The following is a 14538-nucleotide window of genomic DNA, read 5'->3' as shown; positions in this document are numbered from 1 at the left end:
ATATATATATGTATATATGCGTGTACAAAACAAAGGTACTTCTTTTTGCCATCACTTCTCTTTACCCTTACATCTATTTTTCTCCTCTTGCTACTTTCATTTCTCAGAAATCTTTCTTTTTAGCTGGTAGCCCAGTTCTACTTTTTTGGGTTTTGATGGTACAAATAGCTCTAGAATCACCACAAAAAATAAAGTTTTCACATAGAAATATTCTAAATTAGCGCTGGAACCTTTATTTGATTAATTGATTAGCCAAATGCCAAGAACAAAATCAATCATTTAAAATCAAACAGTATATCGAGCTGGACACTCACTGGTTAACATGGTTCCAGCCTTTATAATTTGAGGATGTCCTGCATTTTTTTGTTTTATATCACTGTAAACCGAATATCTTTAGGAATATTTTAGGATTTTGTCAGGCAAAAAGAATAATTTGGGCTATGAGAATAGGTTAAGAAAAAAGCAAAAGATGAATTAATAATAAACATATTTAGTCTATTGGGAATTTATAATTCAGTAGTATTGTGGTGTTTTGACAATTGTGAAACCACAAAACCCCTGTTATCTTTATGAATGTACACAGCTTTTACTATCTTTAGCTATGGATGTACACAATCCAATATGTGGTGTTACACACAAAGGCTCTAATTATCATTTAACACGCAACCACAGCAAAACATGCTGGGCAAAATGCTGGTGGTGCAAAACTGTGGATCCTTGAAGTGCTTTTCATTTTCAGTTTCAAAGGAGAGAGAAGGAGAGTTAGTAAATCAAATTGAGAGGGAGTTAGTGCAAAATAGAGAGGCAGAGAGAGCGAGTGAGAGGATGCGAGAGGGCAAAATGTTTTGAAAGGTATTTTCAAGTGGCCATTTCAACTGTGCTAATTGATAATTCTCCATGACTAACGCACCACTAACTGGCCTTTGAGCCTTGCTAGCTTAAAAAATGGTATTGTATGGGGATTTCTAAAGGATCTCAGAGAAAAGAGAGAGAGAGTGATAAGCTCAGCTGGACGTACTGTACTTACTGTAAATTCAAGCTTGTGAGCCACTTACATCCAAAGAGGTGTCTGTAAAGGGGCCAACATATGGAAACAACATCAAACATGTCTAACCCTTTAATTTACGATCGTACTTTGTCTACTGTATACTATACGGTCAAAAGTGTGTGGACACTGAAAATTACACTTCTATGTGATTGTTGGTCATCTCATTCCTGAACCGTCCAACCCCAGGTTGAAAACCATTGGTCTGAAATATAATGTATGTAGTAGCATAATTGGAATTAATGATGACATGACAAACAGCCCCAGAACCCAGACCAGACACAAATGCATATGGAAAAAGTGTCCACATTCTTTTGGTCAAATAGTGTTTATAAATGGAAACTTGGGGGCCACGCTTACCTGTAAAAAAAATCATAGAAGCTAATAGCAAAATAACAAAAAGCAACAGCTTTAAGTACCAGATATAATACAGCTGAGAGAAGGTTGTGTGGCATCACATGGTAAAATATAAATGTGTGTTAAAGTGAATCTGACACTGCTTTGAGCATGCACTCACTTATAAACACAATTTGGAGACGCTTCTCTTCACTAAAGACATGTTGAGCCAACTGTCAAATCATTAAAGCCGAGTGTCTCACATTTCCTTATCTGTGAAAGGCAGAGGGAACAGATGAAACACTTTCTATTTCTATTTCTTTTTTATGGTTTAGATCAGGGGTGTCAAACTCAACTTCACTAAGGGCCACACCGGAAAATAAGAATCACATCAAGGGCCAGACGTGTTTAGTTTATTGATATGCTTTTATTTAATCATCCTAAAGAAGTCCTAAAGAAGTCAGAAAAAAGTTCCGCAGCAATCCAAGAAAAAAAACGCCCCAAAACGTCTGAAATAGTGATAAAAACTTTGACAAAAGTTTGTGTGTTTGTTTGTTTGTTTTATTTGGATCCCCATTAGCTTCAGCATACACTGAAAGCTATTTTTCCTGGGGTCCTACAATCTTTTCTTTGACAATACTCATTATGACATTTCATTACACACACACATACATACAAGTGATAACAACATCGGAAAAAGGGACAAATCGTTGAAAAAGCAACAAAAACTAGGTGGACCAAAATGTACTGTGAACATAAATGGATATGTTGGCCGGATCATAATCTGTGAGGGTCCGGATTTGGCTCCTTGCAGATTATGTGGTTTAGATGGTTCAGTTTAGTGTTGACAACAGTGGCAATGCAGGAATGTAAGGCCATAATGACCACTTTAGATATTCCTCACCCTATAACACATCCCTGTATGCCTGTATCCCTTTTAATGTTTTCCTCTCTCAGATATTCTCTGGTATGTGGAAATGGGATGCCATGCTGATGCTGATTCTTATTGAAGTCATTACTTTCTGTCTTGCAGGTTATTCAGTGCCATCTTAGAGCAGGCCACCAAGGGGGACGGTGCCACTCCTATTGGAGGGAAGGCAGCGGGCTTCGATGTCAAGGCTCTACGGGCGTTTAGAGTACTCAGACCCCTCAGACTGGTCTCTGGAGTACCCAGTAAGTACTAAGAGCTGTGGATGAAAGAAAGACAGAAAAGAAAGAGATGCTCTGAGGATCAGGTGTGAATGGTTATTGGGTGAGGTAGGAGCAATATGAACCACAGATTGGAGCTGATATTGCTGCCTGATCCCACACATACACACACACAGTGATGTGTAAATGCACACACATGCACAAACAAAGAGTCCTCTTGTCAGATACTCAGACAGTATAAGCAGTAGAGGAGTTGTCTGTCAGCATGTCTGTGTTAGTGACTACAGAAATCAATAATCCGCAAGGCCAGAAGACAGGAAAGGATCGGATATCGTGGATAAAGGCTTTGCTAGTGTGTGTACGTGTGTGTACGTATGTGTACGTGTGTGTGTTCGTGTGTGTGACACAGCTCTTTGTTTAATTTCTGTGATTTCAATAGCAAGCTAATGCACATCCCACACTCTGGGACACTGTTGTTTGGTTTAATAGCGTGAGTTAGCCAGGATGCCAGCCAAACTAAACCCCGCCCACAACATTTGAGGTTGGGAAGTTTGGTCTGGACTTGATCTGTTGTGGAGCAGTTATGCTCAAACCAGAGCTGTTTGGGCCACTCAAATTGTCTGGGCGGGCTTTATACGATGATGGACAGATGATCAACAGTAACGTAATAAACCACATCACAAAAGAGCGCTTGGGTTGAATTCGTTTACAACAAGATGGCTGTCGCTGGAGATCTGAGATGTGTAGATTCATTTAAAAAGGAACAGAGAACCGTGATCAAGGCAGTTGTTGAAAGATGTTTTTGCTGTCCTTCCTACAGGATTTGGCAAAAGTTCAACATATGTCACATATTTCATTGCTCTGATTGGTTGTAGGTCTATCCAATTGAGTGCAGTGGTATTTTCTTTCCTGGTTTGGTTGAAACACCCCATAATCACAGCCCAGTGGAGCAGTATCAGACTCATATCCTGAATCTGAGTATAACAACGTATAACATCATCACTCACAATTGTGAGTGCTACAGTGCACAACATTCAGACTGAATCCAGTCCAACATCACTGGACTGTGTTGAATTGGTACCATGGCAACTGATCAGTTGCATGTTTGCTAAGTCTTCTTATTTGCTGTAGAATGTACAAAAATCATGGTAAATAAACTGTTTAAAAGGGATATGTGTTCTACTAACTACACTAAACTGTATTACTATACAAACTACATTTGAATCAGGAGAGACATGTTTGCAGATATGCAAATAAGGTTTATTGTAGTAAACTTTGGATAACAGCTAAATTAATTTAGGAGAGCATCAACTAAAAGTTAGGTCTTCCTGAAAGAATTTACACTGATCTACATAAGAATGTAACCCTTTGTTTTCTTTCAAAGGTGTAATAGCATGCAAAATTCCCAGTTCATACGTACCTTAGTTTTGGACAAATAGATCTAAGTAGTTGGGATCAGCTGCATCCAAAAATGAACAAGTAAAAAATAAGCTTTTGTCATCAATGTGATCTGATAAGGTGTGTATTTATATAAACATTAATCAAATAAACCAACATTTAATCTATAAATGTGTATTTATTTGATTTGACATGACATTTGAATGTCTTTCATACTAATAAGCCTCCTCAACCGAATGTATGCCTGTCACTGTTTTTGTGAGTTATTAGTATGCAGTATCCTGAGCCTTTGTCCATAAACGCATTCAGTAAATTGACTGTACAGTTGTATCGAACAAGTATTATTTTTTGTATTCTTTCTTAGAAACTCATTGAAGACTCTCTGAGTGGATGATCACACGCAAAAGGGAATATTTAGGCTTTATAACAACAATAGGAGTCAGTTTGAGTGCTTACATGGTGATTAACTTCTCTGCTTTATGATGCACTACAAACACTTTTATAAGAGAAAAAGGCTTTCATCATTGACTGCACTTTTTTTTTTTGACCAACCGTAATGTCCTCAGCAGTTTCTCTGTGTGTTTGCCGCAGGTTTACAGGTAGTGTTGAACTCCATAATCAAAGCCATGGTTCCTCTGCTCCATATCGCCCTGCTTGTTCTCTTCGTCATCATCATCTATGCCATCATCGGCCTGGAGCTCTTCATGGGCAAGATGCACAAAACCTGCACACACCAGAATACAGGTACATACACGCATACACAAACATGCACATAAAGAAAGAGACAGAGGGGGAGAGACTAGTGTCTAGTGATGCAAATACAAACGTGCATGATCAAACACATACACTTGTTAACTCAATGCTAAGATACATTTTGAAGTATGAATGCAACTGTGTGTAAAAGCATGCTTGAGTAGGCATAAATTCACTCTTTAGCTCCAGAGATGGACACACAGGTGAATACTGTACTGCAAAACCTTTTCAACAGAAGTAAAACGACATACATCTTCAACAGTCAGTAAGACATCACCTATCAGCCAACAGGGCAGGGAGAAAATAGAGCACATACCTTAAACAGTTTAAATGACAACCTCCATTATTTATTGAAACCATCATTTATGTTTCTAAGTATGAAGAAGTTGGCCAGTAATTGAAACAACAGCTTCCATAAATGATTGAAACAAATACTAGTGAAGGCCCTTAGGTATGAATGGACTTAAGTGTTGTTATGGGGATGTTATAGGTCCCATCAGAGGCATTACCTTTGCACTGGATAAGTGCTGGTGGAATATATATCACCCTCGAGAGCTTGTTTTTTATGACGGTAATAGCAAAACACTTTTTCACATTGATTTTTCTTTTAGATGCAGACATTTTTTAGATGTACTGAAAATATAGTAGTAGTTATTTGATACTTCTTCTGTAAGAGTCCCAGTCATTTTCTGCATAATTAGTGTAAGGTGACTTACAGTTGGACCACTTCCAAATATTGGATTGGCATGAAACTCCCACGGTGGAATCACCTGTATGTGCAAGACATCTTTTAGAAAAAGTCAAAAAGTACAAAGCCTGTGTGCATAAACAATGAGGGTGGATGCAAATTACAACTCTCAAGTAACATATCAGTAAGTAACATCCCATCATTAAGCTTAGTTATGTATTTTCTCTAACAACCAGCAAGAAGCTAAAGGTAACACTTTACACAAACCAGCAAATACAATAATTATTTTATATTTGTTTGTACCAGTTGACATTTTAGATAGGAAGGATGCAGTAAAACAACATCTCTTTATTCATGTTTTATTGTCACAGGCACCATTGCGGAGGAAAAGCCGGCACCGTGTGCACCTGATGGAGCTTACGGTCGCCACTGTAAATACAACGGAACAGAGTGCAGAGTGGGATGGGAGGGCCCAAACGATGGCATCACCAACTTTGACAACTTCGCCTTTGCCATGTTGACGGTGTTCCAGTGTATAACCATGGAGGGCTGGACGGACGTTCTGTACTGGGTGAGCCGGACACCACAACAGTGTCTTTATGTGTGTATGTGTGGAGTGAGTGCCATACACTTCGGTGTGTGTAGCCGTTGTGCTGTATCTGTAACATCAGTGCCACATGAGTGCTTTTGAAGCACTTCTCTCAGAAAGGCAGGTATGCACACAAAGATTATTTAAAGAAAGACGGAGGCTGAATCAATGCCGACAATACACTGTGTCATTGAAGGCACAGATTCATTTGGAATGTGTTTAGAATCCCAATGCTTGATTTAAGGGTCAAGTGAAAACACACATATACACACACTGTACACGTAAAGCCACCGTGGCATTGTAACACAAAAAACTATCCCTTTCTTGGTAAATTGCCAGAAGCATGCTGCAGACCTGGACAGTTCTAGGTGATAAGGGCTCAAAAACCCTGAAGCGCCACCTTAAATTACATAAACTTGAATGTGTGTTTTAGCTAGTACGTGTGTTTTCTCAAACATCAATCAGAGTTGTTGCCACTACTCTACTGCTGTGTGTTACTTTGCCATGATGCCATGATGAGACACAGGGCAGTAGAAGTTACTGGAAGGTCCTTAATATGAGTGCACACTGCGGTCTGTCTCACCACTGCAAAGCACTCATGTGGCACAGATAAGTGCTGGTTCTTGGGATTTTCAAAACATCACTTTTCAACTGAATGTCTGCATTAACTGCTACAATACAATGAAATTGTGCTAATTTCCATGTATCTAATAGCCTCAATTTGAGCTTCTAATGTATTATCATTATATTTCATTATATTTTATCATTATATTTAGGTCACAGAGCTAAGTATCCATTTCTCTGAAATTAAAATGATGATGTGATCTCAGGAAGTTGTTGAACAACACATTTATTTCCAAGGATCATAAGACTAATCTGTCCATGTGGATGAAAAAATAATCAGTCCACTCCACAAATGAAATTATTTTCATCCGGTATCTAGAATTTTGACTAGGTTTCCTAATCCAAAAAAGAAGGCAACAAGAAGTGACATATTTCCTTTCTTGTTTTGTGCTTTTTTTGTTGTATTAAAGTTTAACATACATTAAGCTGATTACTAAACATTTTGTCCATATTGTCCATCAACCAATAAGATCCAGTATTTATGTTAGAGTTTGTTAGAAGGGGTAAATAAAATTATCGTTTTTTAAAAGATCGCCAGTGATTTAGCTTTCAGAGAAACAGATTTTGAACTCTGTGACTTGAATAATACATGAGAAGCCCACACTGGGGCTAGCTATCAAGCAATATTGGAATTATGAATGAATTCTTAGATTTGTAAATTTTTAAGGAACACAAAAGGAATGGAAGGAATGGTTACACTGGTAAAGACGTTTGATTGATGCAAAGAAAACTGATGTTTTTAGCTAACCTAATCTCAGTTTGGTGGCAACATTGAACTGTCAGAATTGGTTAGTTTTGGGTAAGTGTGGGATCTTACTGTACATACAAGCAGGTGCGTGTTGTGGTCTGAAGAAGAGAGTCCAGCCAGACTAGATGCTCTGTGTGTGTGTGTGTGTGTGTGTGTGTGTGTGTGTGTGTGTGTGTGTGTGTGTGTGTGTGTGTGTGTGTGTGCGTGCGTGTGCGGGCCCGGGTGCAAATGTTTCTGAGTGCATGTATACACATGGAGCAGAGAGCTTACTGGCTCTACACCCCTCCTGCAACTACCCTGTCTGCTGCAACCTCCTACACACTCACATGTACACACATCAGTTAAATCGTACACTTCACTTATTTTGTTGTGCAGCCAGATCTCTTTATGATGAACAGGACCTTGTTTGGCGTACAAATGATTATGGAAAAGCAGTTAGACAACAGCAAGCCTTTCATTCAGTTTGGGCCATTCATTTTCATAGTTTTCATTATGTCACATACTGCAGATTAATTACTGATCCTTTAGAATAATAATCAGATATTTCCGTTAATATCCAATTCTATATGCTAAACTGCTCTGACATAACCTTGTCTACACCATCTACCATTTACATTAGCCCTAATAGCCATCTGTCTTCAGCAATCCTTAATACAGTATCCAGATAAGTGAGTGGAATATTTCCTTGCAAATTAAAATCGCCATCCTTATTTATTTCACTATGATTTTTAAGCCTCACATGCGATACATTCTCTATAAAAGCTTATGATTGGTTTATATTGTCAATGTAGAGTCACAGCATCTAAAACCATAAAGGCCCATCCACCTTTACAAGAAATTGTAACTCTGTAAACATTTTCTATATAAGAGGTTTGCTGTTGAGGTGACAAAGCAGTTAAATGTTGTTTAGTGTGTTCTTAATTATGGATTGTCAAGGAGCTGCTCTCCAACAGGCAGAAAAAAGGGTTTATACACACACTTAAACATACAATACTGCCACTCTTGTATGCAAGGTCTTTCTATTGCTCTTTTAAATATGCACTGTTCTTTTCTTGATTTCCTGCTTTATTTCCCTTTCTAACACACTTTCTGCCCTTGACCTCTACTGCCCCCTTCATTATTTCTATGTCAACTTCCTCAAACCTCTTCCTCATTCTCCCACGTCTTCTTTCTTCCCCGTTGTCCTCATCCCTCTCTTCTTTGCACCCCCCTTATCTGTCCTCTATCCTCCACCCCTCCTCCCTGTTAATCCCCCTCTTCTCTCTGTCTCCTTCTCCCTTATGTCTCTTGTCTCTCTCAGATGCAGGATGCTATGGGCTATGAGCTGCCATGGGTCTATTTTGTCTCTCTCGTCATCTTCGGCTCCTTTTTCGTTCTCAATCTCGTTCTGGGGGTGTTGAGCGGGTAAGAGATTGTCCTGTTGTCATGTGTGTACAAATGTCTGTGTGTGTGTTTGTGTCCGTGTGGTTGTGTGTGTGTGATGTGGCTGTACAGTACATAGTGTTTTGGATGTGATAAATGGCCATGCAACAAGACTCCCTGGACCAGACATTTAAAGTGCAATTTATGGTTGATTATTAAGGAGCCGGTGAACCACTGCAGAGTGGAATGGAATGGAAAAAACACATGGTTTGCCACTATAAAAGCACAATATTGGGTATATTCGTAGTATTATTGTTGTCATTATTATTTTTATTATTAGGGCAGGTTCACTTCACATGCCAGTGTCTATTTAAGTAAACAGATTTTTATATATTTAAATGCATCTTCTGCTGAATCTAACTTTACATAAACTGCACTATATCTTATAGCATTTTGCTTCTAGTATATTTTAGTTTTAATTTCATTAGTTTTGAAACAGTGTAAATCCAGACTCTCCTGCTGTAAAATGAACAGGCTTCAGCCTTTAACATTGTAATCCCAATCATCATCATTTCAATTAAGGATTTTAATACACACATTACAGGATTAAGGCAAAAGTTACAGGACAAACCTTGGCTAATGGCTGAAAGTAAGCTACTGTTTAAGCATCTGTGTAGGCAGTTTCACGGCAGCAGTTCACCAGTAAGAGTAGAGCTAGACATCTTGTAAAGTTCATAGTTCTCTACAGTCAAGGAAAGACGCACTGGTAATCCCTGAACTGAGCAAAATTTCCTCCTCTCACACGCATGCACGCACGCACGCACGCACACACGCACACACAGACCATTAAAACTGGCTGGACTCTCTTATTTAGTCCAGCACATGTTGAATTACACAAACAAGCAGCTTTCTTTTCTCTTTTGTCTTTCTTTTAGTGAAGTTAGTTGTTTTTGTTCAGTCCAGACTTAGTTTGAAGAGACCGTCTTCCTTCTTAAACATGTGACTGCATTTAAAGATCTGTCATGTGTGTTGGTTGACATACATGTTTGTCTCGTGTGCAGATTAGCTTGCATCTGCTTACATTGTTTCTGTATGTGCAGCCTGTTTGTATAGAGGCACATGATGTGTTTTCTTTTCAATAAATGCCTCTTCAGCAGACAAGCTGGGGTGCTGTTTTACCTCACTCGGCCATGTCACGCTGTTTTTAGTACAAGCACCACCAGGCCTGTAGGGACACACTGGGGTATTAATAATTCACCCCTTTAGACCAGCCAGGGAGGTGGAACCTAAAAAAACTTGCACAACAGGGAAAACACAACAGGCAAAAAAGGTTATTCTGAGGACAGAGTGACATCTGGAGGAAACATGGCATTCAAAATGGAAATTATCTAATAGAAGGCTGCACTGAGGAAACATACATTTTTGTAAATGCTCATTAAAAGCATTACAGTTACCAGATATACATAATTTGATAATCAGAGTTAAAACCCAGATGATAATTATAACAACATAACAAAAATGATAATATAGTAATACTAGTTATGATGATAATGAGTTACAGCTCAACATTAAAACGTTTTAATAAAAACAACAATAAAACTAAGACTAAACTATTCTTTTCAAATTACATTTATTTTGAAAGAGTAAAGACATTGAGAAAGAGAGAGTAATTTGTCACCAAGGCAGTAATTATGTCCATACCTTGGGAGTCTTGCTGCACAGTCTGTTGGAGTGTCTAATTTCTTTACACAGTGATAATGCTGAAAAGGAATTGATTTAAGTGTTAACTGAAGTAAATGAAACTGTTCTTTAACTTGTAACCCTCCTTTACATGTGCTCAACCGATACATCCCCATTTGTTCAGATCCAAGTTAAATACAGCCAGTCAGATACGTTGCAATGTGGTCCACTAAGTGACTCTGACAAATACTATGAATGCACCATAATCTCTGCAGGGATCCTGCAGAAGCAAACGGTCCCATCTGTTGGGAACTTTCACTTAGGATCTAACCCCGTCCCTGTTCCACTCCTCCCTTTCCTCAACATTCCTTTTTGCTTTTTTCTTGCTTTCTTGCTGCCCTCTCAATAAATGTTCTCTCTACTTGCCTTTCTTTTCCACCCTCCATCTCTACTTTCCATCCACCTTCCATTATCCTTCCATTCATCCATCCATCCATCTCTCTTTGGTCTTACTCCTCCATGCCTCCATCTCTCCACCTAGGTGAATGATGCAGTAGGGTACATGTGGCCCTGGATGTATTTTGTCACCTTAATCATCATCGGATCCTTCTTTGTGCTAAACTTGGTTCTGGGGGTATTGAGCGGGTAAGGGCAAGGTTAAAGGTCACTTGAGACTAACATCTCTCTCTTTCTTCTTCATGCCTTCATGCTGTTGTCCCTAAAGAGCTTCACTTTTGTCATTCCTGAAGGGAACTCTTTATTTCCGTCTACTTCCTGCTTCTGAACGTAGATGGTGTTTAACATTGTACTGTACAAAGCGTGTACAGGAATGTTTTGTAATTAAACTGGAAAAGTGCAACCTGACAGTGACATTCAAATTTGTATCTGATCTAGTGATTCTTATGTCCAAAATGTTTTACAGTACCATGTGTATGTGGATTCATAGATCTGAACTAAATGAACTGCACATGCAATGTTAGTCATTACAATTGTAGCTGACTGTAGTGAAATGGTACTTCGGCATCTGGCTCTAGGACACTACAACAGGACAGATGGGTATTATTGGAATAGAGACCTTTTTGATAATGCCTCTGTGACTTTTCAAAGTGGCAATATGAAAAGTCTCTATCTTCACATCTGCTCTCTACTGCTCTATATTGTTGCCCTTTATAGAAAACCATTCTTACTGTTATAACATTCTTTGTTCTCAGTGCAGCTTTTGGGAACACCTTAAAAAGTTCACCTTTACTTTGCTTAATGTTAGGCTTAGGGGTTAGGGCATTTCAAAAATACTAGAGTCATTACCTGAGTGTAATCTGAATATGAGTTGGATAAACAAATCACAGCTATTTTTTGTGATACATTTAAAAAATATATATATTTAAGAAATTGTGAACAGTCAAGACAAGAACAGTGACAAACAATTACATACAATACACTAATACAAAGAATGCATCCCAGGGCCAAAAAAACAAAAAAAAACAAATGCTAATAATTAAACAGAGGAAAGACAGGAGGGAGGGAGACAAAACAACACACACAGAAACAGACACACACAACACATACATAAACAGACACACACACACACACACACAGACAGACACACACAAGACAAGGGACCAAACACCTGCGCAAGTTAGAGGTCCGGGATGTTATTGTGTGAAATGTTTTACATTAGTAAATCTTCCACTTGTTCTGATAGTTTCTTTACATGCTGTAGTTTTTGATGTCTCACCCCTGACTGACTGACCCCAAATCTGACTCTAGATATCCACTGTGATGTGACAAGAGCATTGTGGGAAAAATAATAGAGGTCTATCTGGTCCAAACAGCTTGGGGGGTTTGGCTGTCTGACGCTTTGTCTGACTTCTGACTAATGATGCTGTCAACACACTACACAGCCTGACCTTTTACCAACTGCCTCCTCCGTGGAGTGTGTGTGGGTCTCAGATTGGCATAATAACTAATGGCTAAACAGGAAGAAGAAGAACGATGGGAATAGAGACCACAGACTGTAACAGAAACATTGGGTGTGACTGTGTTTGTCTGGATTTGATGTAATGTGTAAATAGAAAGAATGGGGAGAGAGGCTGTCTTGAAAGAGAATTGGGGGGGGTGGGGTGTAAGCACTGGCACCTACAAACACAGATCAATAGGATTTGGTCTCCTGCTAATGTTCTGACAAGCGAGACAGTAGCAGTTTGTCCTAATGCTCATTGATCTATGGTGTTTGTGAGTGTGTGTCTTTGTCTGTGCTCACTGTAGGTGTGATCTGTTCCATTATTCTTCAAAATTTCACTTTTGGTGCAAAAAGTCCAACTTAATTTATTTTCTAAAAACATACTGCATTTGCAGCTGGCAAGGCTGTAATGGGTACAGGATGACAAGGCGCAAGACAACCAACTAGCAGGGAACCCATTGACTGCACTTATTTCCTCATTAAAATATTTACAACAAGGTGGCCCCCGACAAAGTTTACTTGCCAATGGACCTTCGAATGTGGAGACACTTTTTTAGTTGCAAATGTTCCCAAGCCTCCCAGCTCCTGTCAGCTCTCATCCAAATGAATCATTTGGCTCCAACCTGACTTTGACCTTCCCCAAGTGCAGCGTTTAATCAAATGTTCCTTAATTCTTTCTTTCATCCTGACACCTTAAAGTAATTTCACTAGGTTTCGTCATAATGTTTCGTGATTTCACACTATTCTAACATGGACTTTAGTTGTCTTAAATTATCTTTGCTTATGTCCTCTTTGCCCACATCACCTCCAAAATCCAGACACTTGAAAAAGGTGGCATCTACTGTATTAAAACGAAAAAGTTATGAAAATAAGATTGCTCCATAATAAGTGACTATAGGAGTTGTAGAAATAAAATGGATTGCTCATGTTAATTCTGCATTTACACCTTTCAATCAGTTGTTTCTACATGAAAAATTGCAAAAATATAGCTGAGGCACAAAATGAAGCTGACAGTTAGGGCTGCACAATTAATCGAATTTTAATCACCACCACGATTTTGTGCTTCCCACGATCAAATTTGCGTGATCGAGCGATATTCTACCCCTTCGTAAACCACTGTCTGACCATGTGCCTGTCAGAGTTGTTCCCTGCACTACACAGCTTAGTTTCTAGATGTAGACCGTCACAGAGGACAGAGTAACGTGAGTCAAATTCAACAGACAACAGCAGTGACCAGTGCTAGTTAGCATCTGATAGCTCACAGGGCTCTAGTGTGCTAGTTAGTGTCGGTTAGCTCACAGGGCTCTGTCGCTTCAGTAATATTTTTCCTCTAGGTCACACCAGTGCACCTAACGTCCTCCCATCCGCTGCCTCTCCACAAACAAAGCAATGTTGTTTATATTGATATGGTTTAATGTTGCGATACATGACCCATTTCTTCTGTAAAGCCGTGACTGTGTTAGTATCTTTCCTCTACTCTCTCTCCTCTACTCTCTGCGCAGCCCCGCCACACAGCGGCGCCGGTCCACACTACTGACATTTGTCTACAGTTTAAATTGTTATTTAAACAGCTGTATATTGTTAAGCATGACAGGCAAACCTTTATTTGTACCAGTGTTTCCGCTGGTAACTCTGCTATTGCGGCCACCACGGCAAAAAACACAGAAGAAGTTATTGAATGCAACTAACTTCAGTTTGTAGAGTAATAACTTTTAAGAAAAAAAACGTGTGTAACTACGCTGACCCGCAATTCAACCCTGGCTGGACCCATTAATGAGTCAGCCGTCTCTGTGAGTAGCATATACGTCCATCTCTTCCCCTAGCTCTTTTAATCAGTTATTGTTGAAAACAAGTGAAGGCGCTTTCTCAGTGATACATTAAAAATATATATATATATCCTACGCTATGTTTATACAACATACAACTTCAACATAAGAACAATGTAGCATAATATGGATGTGAAAGCAGTTATAAATAGCGGATGTGACAAAATACATGTTTTGGTTAAAATCAACAAATAATCGTGATAATTAATCATGATCACAATATTGATCACAATAGTTGTGATTATCATTTTGGCCATAATCGTGCAGCCCTACTCTCGGTCTACTTGTTCATCTTTATTTTGACCTATGATCCAAACTTCTGGGTTGTGACCAAAAAAATGAGATGGCAGACAAAAGGTGAAAAGCTCAGTGATACAGGA

At 39.0% G+C, this 14538-nt stretch overlaps 1 protein-coding gene across 9 annotated transcripts in view; it reads left to right on the top strand.

Moving 5' to 3' along the window:
• cacna1c (calcium channel, voltage-dependent, L type, alpha 1C subunit) overlaps nucleotides 1–14538 on the top strand; it is a 186652-nt gene that overhangs the window by 115749 nt on the left and 56365 nt on the right. For 8 of the 9 annotated variants that reach the window (XM_034863709.1, XM_034863708.1, XM_034863710.1 and 5 more), the window contains exons 5-8: nucleotides 2415–2554; nucleotides 4520–4672; nucleotides 5741–5940; nucleotides 8631–8734. In XM_034863709.1, the coding sequence (XP_034719600.1) occupies nucleotides 2415–2554; nucleotides 4520–4672; nucleotides 5741–5940; nucleotides 8631–8734 (597 nt within the window). Of the gene's footprint in view, nucleotides 1–2414; nucleotides 2555–4519; nucleotides 4673–5740; nucleotides 5941–8630; nucleotides 8735–10913; nucleotides 11018–14538 lie in introns of all 9 variants that reach the window. The other variant, XM_034863703.1, reaches the window with a different exon arrangement.

This window comes from Etheostoma cragini, chromosome 23 (genome assembly GCF_013103735.1).
Source record: "Etheostoma cragini isolate CJK2018 chromosome 23, CSU_Ecrag_1.0, whole genome shotgun sequence".
Taxonomy (NCBI): Eukaryota; Metazoa; Chordata; class Actinopteri; order Perciformes; family Percidae; genus Etheostoma; species Etheostoma cragini.
The sequence above is the reverse complement of the archived record's forward strand: the minus strand, read 5'-3'. Positions and strand labels throughout refer to the sequence as shown.